The sequence below is a fragment of the Haliotis rubra genome, unplaced genomic scaffold (assembly GCF_003918875.1).
Source record: "Haliotis rubra isolate DU_JTF1 unplaced genomic scaffold, ASM391887v1 Scf533, whole genome shotgun sequence".
Classification (NCBI taxonomy): domain Eukaryota; kingdom Metazoa; phylum Mollusca; class Gastropoda; order Lepetellida; family Haliotidae; genus Haliotis; species Haliotis rubra.
The window spans coordinates 745,565-758,182 of NW_025767228.1; the positions used below are offsets into that span (position 1 = coordinate 745,565).

Genomic DNA, 12,618 nt, shown 5'->3' on the forward strand with positions numbered 1-12,618 from the left:
CACATGTTTATGTTCTATAAACACTGCAGTACTCCTATAATATAGATGTTTGTGTTCTACTTATACTTCTCTAATAGTACAAGTGTGTTTGTTATCTGTAGCACACACGTTTATGTTCTATAAACACTGCAGTACTCATATAATATAGATGTTTGTGTTCTACAAATACTTCTCTAATAGTACAAGTGTTTTTGTGTTATCTGTAGCACACATGTTTATGTTCTATAAACACTGCAGTACTCATATAATATAGATGTTTGTGTTCTACAAATACTTCTCTTTAAATATAGATAAATTATGTTCATAAACACTTCTCTTGTAGACAGACAGACGGATAGATAGTGAGTTTAGTTTTACGCCGCACTCATCAATATTCCAGCCATATGGCGGCGGTCTGTAAACATTCGAGTCTTGACCAGACAATCCAGTGGTAAACAACGTGAGCATCAATGTACGCAATTGGAATACGACGACATCAATTGGGATACATACAACCACGTCAGCGAGCCTCAGCATCCTATCCCGTCAGTCGCCTCTTGCGACAAACATGGATAACTGAAGACCAGTTCTAACCGGGATCTTCACGTGTCTTTGGAAAGACTCATTCGAGGCTACCCATGGCCTGTAAGGGTAGTTCAGAGGTTCACGAGTTCGCTGGACACGTCAGCGTGTTAACTTCCATCAGGTGTGCAAGGTTCCCCCACCTCCACAACTCATATGTTGTCAGAGCACATATCTACCACAGTTGATTCCAACTCCATTTATTGAAAAACTGTTTTTGAATGAACATATATTATAAAAGAAGTGTAGATTGAAAGCAGTCGTTTTTAAGTGGCTGTGAAAATTATATTTGTAAAGGTAGAGTGCGTTTGGTGCCACTTTTGTTTTTCCAGTGTGTTTTTACATTTTGCTTGCAGTAGCTGCAATCATGCCCAGGACCCACAGAGCATTTTTTTCTCTGCTTGTTTTGAACGTGGTCGTTCTGATCTGTGTTCTGTTGTCACAAGGTGAGTCGAAGTGAGGTGAGAAATAACTGGAATATTGTTGAGTGGAATAATAACAATAACAAAAACAAACAACTAAAACAAATCCCCATCACAACCCAATCAAATATATATTAAAGACCCAAAGAGAGCATTACAAAACTATCGGTTATTATCTCCGATACTGTATAATTTCAGAAAGGTTTGGGATTGTGAGAAGAGTCACTCCTTCGGAAGGGTTCTTTGATAAATCATCCACATTGGGATGGAGACGCTCTGATGAAGACACTGGCAGTATTCACTTGACAGAAAATGGCCTGGACCTTTTCCTGAAGGGAGATGATGAACTACCAACCGATGGTGACGGGAGTAATGGCGACACAACTTGTAAGTGTTTCACGAGCGAGTGAGTGAGTAAAGTGAGTGAGTGAGTGAGTGAGTAAAGTGAGTGAGTGAGTGAGTGAGTGTAGTTTTACGCCGCTTGTAGCAATATTCCAGCAATATCGCGGCGGGGGACACCAGAAATGGGCTTCACATGTTGTACTCATGAGGGGAGTACGAACGCGCGAGGGGAGGTGAAAACTGGGTACAACGTCCCCAGTAGGCCGGCGGCAGTTAGATCTGGTTAGGATGGAATTTGTATTGTAAGTACCATAAATACCCGTGAAGGTTAGAATTTTCACATTGAATGTATTCAAACACCGAAACCGTTCTGGCTCCCAATTTCCATTCCTTAGATTTATAGCATTTAAAAGAGAAGGGTTCCGTGCCTGATAACACCACCACTTCAAACATCTGGGTTACAACTGCAATCTGATAAACTACGCGTGTAAGTTCCAAGTCATTAGACTATGTTGCTTTGTATTATAGCATGTCAGCGTACCCTGAATGTATTGATCATTTCTCACATATAATGTTGTGACTGTGGAGTAGCCTAGTGGTTAAAGTCACGTCGAAGACTTGGGTTCGATTCCCCGCATGGTTACAATGTGTGAAGCCCATTTCTGGCGTCCCCCGCCGTGATATTGCTAAAAGCGGCGTATCACTCACGTATAGTTTTAATGAGCCAAGTGGTGTGGTTGTATTTATGCTGAACCGTGAAGATTCGGGTTAGAACTGGTATTCAGCAACCTCGGGGGACTATTGAGGAGGAAACTACTATTGCGATAGAGATAGTCTGTTGCCACCAACTATTGTCATACTATTACAGTAGGGGTTTTTTCTCCTTGAATTGTCTCATTGGAAGTCATTTCCCAAATATAGTTTACATGAAATAAAAACAAGCTGAGTAGTTTCCGTCGCTTTTAATAACTGACAAGAAACTTGAAACAGTAAAAACACAAACTTATTGTTATTCACAATTTCAAACTCCGAGTCGCATGCCGTGTTTGTCGCCATGTTTATTTAAGAAGTAACAGGGGCGGATAACTCTAAATCAAATGGAACAAATCTGGTACTTCCTGTATTTTGCGCCGAATATTTATCAACGGATGTCAATTACTAAACTATCGATAGTCACACATGCTGTCATTGCATCAATAGGTTTTCGTTTCTACTATCGATTAATTGCTATCGCAGACTGAACAATTGCAATCCATCTATTATTCGATGCATCGTTACAGCACTATCAGCAACCCATGCTTGATGTTAGAAGCAAAAACGGGATCGGGTGGTCAGGTTCACTGATTTGGTTAACACATGTCATCGTATCCAATTGCGTATAGCAATGATCATGATGTTGGTCACTGGATTGTCTGGTCCAGACTCGATTATTTACATACCAACGCCGCCGTATACCATAAAAATTACTGAGTGTGGCTTTAACAACAAAGAAACCAAACCGAATCCAAACTGTGTTATACGAACACCGCCAACTACCAATAATGAAAATAAGAATATTATAGAGTCCCTCCACCAATTCATTTGCAAGACTAAACGATTCTATAAAACAGTCTAAACCAAATAATACATAACAATTACCTTAACAAAATAATGAAACGTAACTGCAAGCGGGCTGTTCATTAGAATTTTCAATGCACAGACGATGTTACGATTTTAGATAATTTCATTTTGTCTATTTCATTGTATCTCTTTTGTCTAGCTCTTGTGTGTTCTATTTGTGTTATATTTGTACTGGTGAGGCATTCACAAAAGCAAAGCTTTGTTTGTTTACCAAACCAGATTCTTTCATGAATGAAAATATGCTTAAACCGAAACGAATCACTACCCTCGCTTTTGCACATCTTTCAGTGGTGGTTGACAACTCCCTGGCAGCTGCTGTTTCAAGGAAGGTCCGGCTTGCCTGCTTCATCACCACGAGGGAAGTCTACATGGACACAAAACTGAAGGCCGTCAACGCGACGTGGGGCAGGAGATGTGACAAGATTCTGTACGTGATGACCACCAACAAAACAGGACCCGACATCCTGGGACTGGACATTCGTGACCACCATGACACTCTGACAGAGAAGATCGTGCAAACCTTCACGCACATGTACAACACATATCTTGAACAATACGACTGGTTTCTCAAAGCTGACGATGATTCGTATGTGATCGTTGAAAACCTCAAGTTCTTCCTGGCCCACTTAAATTCGAGTAAGCCTGTCTACGTTGGGGACCATTTTGTTCATTTTTCGCCAAATGGCTACATGGGTGGTGGTGCAGGCTACGTGTTGAGTAGGGCAGCTCTCCGGCGATTGGTCGAGCAGGGTTACAGAGTTCCTGGTAGATGTAGACAAGCCGGAGGAAGCGAGGACATTGAGACTGGCCGGTGTTTGTATAAAGCTTCTGTGTCCACTTACCTCTCGGTGGACCGGTTTAACAGATCGTCCTTCCATGCTGCCAGTCCAGAAGCGTTCCTCCCAGGAGAAAGTAATTTTCTGACGAGCTTTAGTGCTATCAAATATAAAACGGTAAGCATAACTGGAGATAAACGAGTGGGTGAGTGATTGAAGGTTAGAAGGCTAGAATTCTATTTTGATAAGATATCCTGCCGTATGAAGATTTGGCAATCCCTTTATAGGAAATCAGCGTCAGGGAGTCTAAAATTTGAAGGCGACTGAAATGGAATTCAGACTGGCATCTTTGATGAAGATCCGGCTTAAAATTGATCTTCAGCAACCAGTGCTTGTCATAAGAGGCGACAAACGTGATCGGGTGGTCAGGCTCGCTGACTTGGTTGACACATGTCATCGGTTCCCCATTGCGCAGATCGATGCCCATGCTGTTGATCACATGATGGTCTGGTCCAGACAGATTATTTACAGACCACCGCCATATAGCTGGAATATTGCTGAGTGCAGCGTTAAACTAAACTCACTCACTCACTGTTGATCAGTGGATTGTCTGGTCCAGACTCGATTATTCACAGACTGTCGCCATATAGCTGGAATATAGCTGAGTGCGGCGTAAAACTAAACTCATTCACTCACTCACTGTTGATCAGTGGATTGTCTGGTCCAGACTCGATTATTCACAGACTGGAATATTGCTGAGTGCGACGTAAAACTAAACTCACTCACTCATTATGTTTTCTATTCTCCACACAGCTTCCCGAGTGCTGCTCTCAGCTTACAATAAGCTTCCACTATGTCAACCACAAGCTGATGAGAGTGCTGGACATGGTCCTTTACCGGATTGCTGTTTTTGGTAGGACAGTCAACTATAAAATGTTGAAGAACTTATTCAAGACACGGGAATTCCAAATCCCCAGAGACAGGAAAAGGGCAGTGTATCCTGGAGAGACACTAGAAGAGTACTACAAGAATGCCACAGAATGGAGACTAAAGAACACAACGATTTATATACGAAATGAAACTAAACATAACTAGATGCAATAAATCGAGATCCGTCTTTCACAGGAGTTATATTTTATATCAAAACGCACTTGGCTGAGATTTCTCTGTATCGCAATACTACACACGGACTGTTTGTTTGTTTGCTCGCGTCTTGGACTCAGCACTATATGGCGGCGGTCTGTAAATAATCGATTCGGGACCATACAATCCAGTGATCAACAGCATTAGTTTTGGCTTACTTAATTGAGATACGATGACATGTGTCAACCAAGTCAGCGGGCCTGACGACTCGATGCACGCAACAATGTGCCAGTGACATTAAGAATAATCTTACCGACATTTTGATCAATTCAGGTTTTCAAAACAAGGGGTTTCAAACGAGTGTATGGAATTTCCCCATCAGGACAATTCCCCACTAGGACAATTCCCCACAGGACTTTTCCCCACCTCTGGCAGTGCGGATTGCCTGATGTTTTTGTCAACCCTCATCTATAATCGAATTCAAATTTTGAATCAATTTTAAAAGACCATTTTTTGCAATCATGGACTAGCGATATGCAGAATTCCTCTAAAGGAATATATTATAAAGTTCTGAAGCGCTCTCCCAGATTTGTACAATACCTACTTCTCTCAGATGATTTTTCTAAACCGATCCTCAAATTTAGAACATGCAACCATAAACTTCCCATAGAACCTCGGAGATGGCAAAATACCCCAAAACAACACAGATTTTGTAATTCATGTGATTCACATTTGATTGGAGATGAGTTTCACTATTTGTTTAAATGTAAGTATTTTGCAAACACCCGTAAATCGTTGTTAAAAGAACCTTATAGTTCCTGGCCCGATTTGTCAAAGTTCCGTCAACTTTTTTCAAGTAAAATATCTACCAAGTATCCAAGTTCATTAAGATTGTTTGTAGAACACTTTCATTGATGTATCATTTAGTCATCTGTTGATGAACATATTGTATGTACTCCTTTGTTATACAGTCATGCACCACCGATGGTGGATTATTTTGAGTAATAAACGAGGATGATTATGACATTTCCCCACACCTGTTTTGTCTGTTCACTTGTTAGGGGAGATGGGATTAACTAATCTGTGCATTGTGTGTATTCACTTGTTAGGGGAGATGGGATTAACTAATCTGTGCAGTAGGGTATTCACTTGTTAGGGGAGATGGGATTAACTAATCTGTGCAGTAGGGATATTCACTTGTGATAGGAGATGGGATTAACTAATCAGTGCATTAGATTTGCCATTCCAAGTGAATTTCAAGTTAATCAATCTGACAATGAACTCATTAAACTGAAAGACAACGATCTACATTCGAAAGAAAAGTAAAACTAATTGTTGCAACAAATCAGAAATATAGTTTATAGATTGCTGTTATTTAATGTCAGAGTTGTATGTTTTGATATGCTTAAAGCCACCCTGAGACTTGCACGAATCTTGTCCCCGCTCTGGTACGCAATTTTGCGTGGAAATGAGTATATTCGGCGTAAAGTGTTGTGAAGTGTGCGTAAACTGTGCGGCGCTGCGTACCAGTACCTCAAAGAAACTTTTGAAATGTTCAAAAATTCTGGTACGCATAATCTTCGTGCCACTTGCGTGAACCAGTCGTGAACATCGCGCAACCTACTCGCAAACACTGCGGGGCTGTGCGTATCAAAGCGTGTCAATTTCCGGCCCGCTTTCATCACAAACTGTGTGCGATATGGTCGCCACAGATTGCGTAAAGTTCACGCCTCCTAACTTGCCGTGAAGTGGGCGGGTGGGAATTGTCTGTGTGGTGAATTGTCACTGAGGTGATGGGGAATTGTCTGTGTGAGGGAATTGTCACTGAGGTGATGGGGAATTGTCTGTGTGGTGAATTGTCACTGAGGTGGTGGGGAATTGTCTGTGTGGTGAATTGTCACTGAGGTGATGGGGAATTGTCTGTGTGGTGAATTGTCACTGAGGTGATGGGGAATTGTCTGTGGGGAATTGTCACTGAGGTGATGGGGAATTGTCTGTGGGGAATTGTCACTGAGGTGATGGGGAATTGTCTGTGTGGGGAAGAATTGTCACTGAGGTGATGGGGAATTGTCTGTGTGGGGAATTGTCACTGAGGTGATGGGGAATTGTCTGTGTGGTGAATTGTCACTGAGGTGATGGGGAATTGTCTGTGTGGGGAATTGTCACTGAGGTGATGGGGAATTGTCTGTGTGGGGAATTGTCACTGAGGTGATGGGGAATTGTCTGTGTGGGAATCGTCACTGAGGTGATGGGGAATTGTCATTAAGGTGATGGGAATTGTCTGTGTGGGAATTGTCAGTGTGGGGAGTTGTCTGGGGAGGGGGAAAGTTGACATTGAGGGACAGATCTGATGTGGGTAATTGTCACAGGTGATGGGGGAATTGTCTGATGGGGAATTGTCACTGAGGTGGTGATGGGGAATTGTCTGTGTGGGTTAACTGTCACTGAGTGATGGGGAATTGTCTGTGTGAGGAATAGTCTGGTGGGGAATTGTCTGTGTGTGGGAATTGTCACCGAGGTGATGGGGAATTGTCTGTGTTAGAATTGTGTGAGGAATTGTCTGGTGGGGGAATTGTCTGTGTGGTGAATTGTCACTGAGGTGATGGGGAATTGTCTGTGTGGGAGGGGAATTGCCACTGTGAGGTGATGAGGTGGAATTGTCTGTGTAGAATTGTCACTGAGGTGATGGGGAATTGTCTGTGTGGGGAATTGTCACTGATCGCATGATGGGGAATTGTCTGTGGAATTGTAATGGTCAACCTCCCTCCAAGCGTGGGAATTGAAAGCAACCAAAGATCACCAACAACGCTTCAAGAACCTTTGTGTTGCATATAGTGCTGGACAGAAACCCCGGGATCAGCTCCTGATATCCATTTCAAAGAACATTCGTCTTGACTGAATGAAAGGATGTGCGAATGTAATCTTTGTTATCACCTGTGTTTCGGATACTGTGTTTCTATGTGTTTGGACATACTGATACTGATGCCTGCCATTCATAGGGCGTGGCATCAAGCGGGACAAAGCGGGACCAAATAAAACTAGGACTGCTTCAAGCATGCACGAAATGGTTGTGGCAATGCATGCCCATTCTGGAACCATACGCGTCGTTGGTACCATGCCGTACAGAGGACGTAAACAATGCGCCAACAATACCTGACCTAGGTGTAAAAAGTCGTGCGATAGCGTGCCAATCCGTGCCAGTTTGCACCATTTTCGGTCACGCATTGCGTGCCAAGTGTGTAACTTATGCGTAAACAGGACGCGAACAGTGCGCAAACTGGGCTTCAGGCTTTCAGGCGCACCATCTAAATTACACGCATTGCCACGACGAATTGCTCGGCAGGGCAGGGATAACGTCAGTACAAGTGCCAGGGTGGCTTAATACCCCGTAATATTTACACGAATCAGGATATTTCCTCTACACGTGATCTAGACGTGAGCTTATCTCTGCATCTGATTGACAACAAGGACCTAATAACCTACCGACCTTGCAATCGGGTGTAATTGTTGGAGCAATACTGACACATTACGTAGTGTTGTGCGTCTAATGACAGAGGAGTTACCTGTTGGAATTTCACTGTTGGTGTGATACGATACGCTTCACACCCTACGAAGGGTAAGGTGAGTTAAGGTATATTTCGAAATAAGATGTTATCACACGAGTGTGAGATGGAATATTTTCCTGTAGGAATAAACATACTAAACATTTGGATTAAACACTGCATATTGCATCATGTGCATTAATAATAGATCTTCGATATTATTTATTCATAATACAGGGCATCTCCATCCAAAATTGCACTTGCGCAGAGTGAGTGAGTGAGTGAGTTTGATTTTACGCCGCTTTTAGCAATATTCCTGCAATATCACGGCGGGGGACACCAGAAATGAGCTTCACACATTTTGCCTATGTGGGGAATCGAACCCGGGTCTTCGGCGTGGCGAGCGAACGCTTTAACCACTAGGCTACCCCACTTGCGCAGAAGCCTCTTTAAAATAAAATGTCAGTCCCGAAAGTTTTCCTGAAAACACCCGGGAAGAGCCAGGCTTGAATTGGACTTCAGTAACCCACGCTTGTCGTAAGAGGCAACTAACGGGATCGGGTGGTCAGCCTCGCTGACTTACTTGACACACCTACTTCATCGTTTCCCGGTGTCGTAGATTGATGCTTCTGATGTCAATCCATCTGATTCAGACTCGGTTATGTACAGACGGCCGTCGTAGAGCTGGAATATTAGGGGACTGCGGCAACGAACAAACAACGCCCATGCATCATAAACTGTACCTATAGTCATTGCACATATTCCTTGGATGCGCGTATTATTGCGTCAGAAAGTTACTTTTGGCTACTAGTTAACTGGCTACAATTCCTTAACCACCAGGGGACCGTTCATGGGGTGGGGTGGGGTAGTGTGTGTGTGTGTGTGTGTGTGTGTGTGTGTGATGATGATGATGATTCCGGAGAAGCGTGTACAATGTGACCCCCCAAATTTATGTACAACACAAGTGACCCCCCTGCATTTCATCTACAAAATCAATGACCTCCCCACCTCAACTTCCAATAATTTCTAAGCATAATTTTAAAGATATGTTATGTACAAAACTGCTGACCCCCTCCTACGTGTGTACAAAATTGGTGCCCTCCCCAAGCTCCTCAGAACAATAAGGGTGAACCCCCACTTAAAATCACTTCGCTTCCTTTGACATCTAATAGCTCTAGAGTTGCCAACATCTATATCATATATTATTTAATTCCTACTCGATGGTCTTTTGTTTGTTAACGGCGCACTTGGCAACATCGGCAATATCCCAGCTATGCCGGCATCTGTATATAATCGAATCTGGAACAGACCATCCAGTGATTAACATCATGTGCATTTATCTATGCATTTGGGATGCGAGGAAATGTGTCAACCAAATCAGTCGCCTTTTACGATAACCATGGGTTGCTGAAGACGTGATCATCACAGGTTTAGATTTGTCGTTTAAAACCTGTTGCTTGTGATATATTCCACAAAGAGATTAAAATACAATTGGACGTAATCTTTATTTTACAATTTATAAGCTCTACTGTCAACACCATGCTTATAGTTCGTGTTCTTTCCACAGAAAAGTTCAAACTATACTTCAAACAATGACAAACAACAGCGACAGTCTTCATACTCCTGACCTCGACCTTCAACTCCGTCTCTATGACAACCAGTACGCCCAACAAGTAGTGCCCGCCATGTTGTTCCTGGCCATTCTGATGATTGTCGGATGTATTGGGAACGCCCTCGTCTTTTATGTGTATCATGTGAAGATGAAACGAAACACAACCCGGGTGTATATTCTATCAGTGGCAGCGTTTGATCTTCTGAACTGTGTTGTGTGTATACCCAATGAAATAGCAGACATGCGATATAACTACACCTTTGGGCAATATGCTCTATGTAAAGTAGTTCGCGTATTCATCGTGTTCTCGTCGTTTGGGTCGGGGTTCATACTGCTTGTCGTAGCAGTAGATCGATACAGGAAGGTATGCAGGCCATTTCAAAAGCAGATGAGCATAAGAACTGCCCGGGTAGCTGTATCAATTTGCACTGTTCTATCGTTCTTTATATCACTACCAGCGTATGTTATCTTCGGCTCAAGAACTGTGCCTCTAGATATCGTCAACATCAATGGTTCTGACTGTTCCATTTCTGATGAGTACGTTGATTCCCCATTCCCACGGCTGTATAATGGGGTACACTTTCCATATTTGTGCCTTCGATGCTGTTCCTAATAGTGATCTACAGCCTAATAAGGAGGCAGGTCATAAAGCAGCGAAGATTCCGGAGCAAGATGCACTGTCAGAATGTTCCTTCATCCCAAAAGGGAGATGGTGATAAAGTGAGTAACTCAACCCAATCTGATGAAGTTCCAACCTCTTCATCAGAACAGGAACCCTCAGATGTCTCTGAAGATGCGATGCAATTGCCCAACAATCGACCAGCCAGGGAGGACGCTTCGAACAGCACAGGGCAAGAAAGGAAACCAGAGCACAGTTCTAAAGACAAGACATGGCTGGGTATAGACGTATCTGCCTCCTGTGATGCTGAGTCGGCGAATTTCCACACATCGCCCCGAAGAGACGGAGGTGAACGGAGAACTTTGTTCATGTTGTTTCTTATCACTCTCGTATTTGTGGTGAGCTTTCTGCCACACTTGACTCTGATGGTGACACTGGCGGTGAACAAATATATCTTTGAAGAAATCCAAGGGTTTGGATTGGCTGCGTTCAACCTGTTCATCAGGTCGTTTTTCATCAACAGTGCCTCTAATCCTTTCATATACAGCTTCTGTAGCACCAACTTCAGACGCGAACTTGGAGTCGTAATCTGGAAATTAAATTGTCGGGCAACAAAGAACTAGTAATTCGAGAAAGAAATAATCAGTCGAATTTCTGCCGAAACATTCCATGGTGCTTAAAGTGAAAAAAAGTCAATAATGTGAATAGGGTCAACAACTTCGAGTGTCGAAGTTTGAGGACATGAGGAAAATACTTCGAGTTATCCTAGGTTCAACACAGGAACAATTCGAAACAATGTTGTTTCAATGTATGTAATGTTGACATGTTTACAAACATCAACCGATCATTGACAAACCTTCCAAATGCAAACTTTTCTGTCTGGGGCTCAACCCAGCCAAAAGTACTAGAATCTGTACTTGACTAACGAGTGTAAAGTGTAATCCCAAATATAACATATGTTACATTTGATGACTTTCTAAAATGGCATTGTTGTATTTCATAGCTTTCGGCCGTTGGAGTCGTGCCAATTAACACTTATCAGAGGGGTACACAAAGTCCGCAGTATAGACTACCAGTTGTCCGACTTCCATTTTGGAAGCCGCGGTGGCTGAACGGTCTAGGCGTCTGACTTTGTGTGCTGGCGATTAGGTGCCTGACTCTGAGGGTTTGGGTTCGAATCTCGGATGGGACTCAAATGAGGTTGGTAACAATTTGCTTTGAGTAAAATAAAACATGAAACAGCTGCATTTGTATCATTTCATTTTTCTAGATGAGGCCGAATACTTTTGAGACGCCCCTCGTATAGGTTTCAAAATGATGTCATGTATGACATCTAACTTTGTGTTTGAATGTGTTGTAGTATAATATTAAAAATTGTGGTGGATTTTCAATAAAATGTGTCACAACTATTGATATTTTTATTGCCTGAAATCCTAAGGGTTATGTCTTTCAACATGCGAGAATCATGTCACCGTTACTGATGTGACAGGCGGAAAAAAGCGTCAACGTTTTGTGGTAAAGTCCAAAATGGCTATTAAAAGAAACATCATCATATCCGTTTCTTTGAAGCTTAACAGTAGGTCCTTTTTCTGCGTCTCCGGGTATACTTTCACCAATCCGGAACAATATGTATTGCCCGCATTGCATGCTGTTAACCTTATCTAACAATGAATACTGTAGAGGGTGGCGCAAGCTGTAGATTTCTCTATGCGGATTTTCCTCATTATATGAACAAAGCGTCTCAGATACTCGCGGAAAATCCTTGAAACACTTATCTCTAAACATGAAAACGATCTGGTTTTGCGTGGACGTATTATCCTTATGTAATGCTGATAGCTGATAGTTGTACTGGTAGTTTGATTGGTGTCTCGCGATTCCCCACATGGGTACTTTGTGAAGCGTGCGAGGATATTTGGAAATTGGATTACTGATTACTGACTGACTGAAAATGACTTCACAGAACATGGACTCCACAGAACACTTTGCGTCTATTTTCCAACTAAGCATATCAATTTGGTGTTTTGTTTCTAAACACCCCACA

The 12,618-nt window shown here is 42.6% G+C and overlaps 2 protein-coding genes and 1 long non-coding RNA gene across 3 annotated transcripts; all 3 read left to right on the forward strand.

The window, feature by feature from the left end:
• The first annotated feature begins 928 nt into the window (after positions 1 to 928).
• LOC124253162 (glycoprotein-N-acetylgalactosamine 3-beta-galactosyltransferase 1-like) lies at positions 929 to 3,714 on the forward strand. Its single transcript, XM_046686878.1, has 4 exons — positions 929 to 1,007; positions 1,182 to 1,370; positions 3,234 to 3,581; positions 3,695 to 3,714. The coding sequence occupies exons 1-4, from the start codon at positions 929 to 931 to the stop codon at positions 3,712 to 3,714; spliced, it is 636 nt and encodes a 211-aa protein (XP_046542834.1).
• An 89-nt stretch (positions 3,715 to 3,803) lies between these two features.
• LOC124253165 lies at positions 3,804 to 4,836 on the forward strand. The gene is made up of 2 exons (XR_006892109.1): positions 3,804 to 3,898; positions 4,535 to 4,836. It is a non-coding gene; the product is annotated as an uncharacterized LOC124253165 (long non-coding RNA).
• Positions 4,837 to 10,199: 5,363 nt separating this feature from the next.
• Positions 10,200 to 11,200, forward strand: LOC124253163 (orexin receptor type 2-like). The gene is made up of 2 exons (XM_046686879.1): positions 10,200 to 10,563; positions 10,707 to 11,200. The coding sequence occupies exons 1-2, from the start codon at positions 10,200 to 10,202 to the stop codon at positions 11,198 to 11,200; spliced, it is 858 nt and encodes a 285-aa protein (XP_046542835.1).
• The last annotated feature ends 1,418 nt before the right edge of the window (positions 11,201 to 12,618 follow it).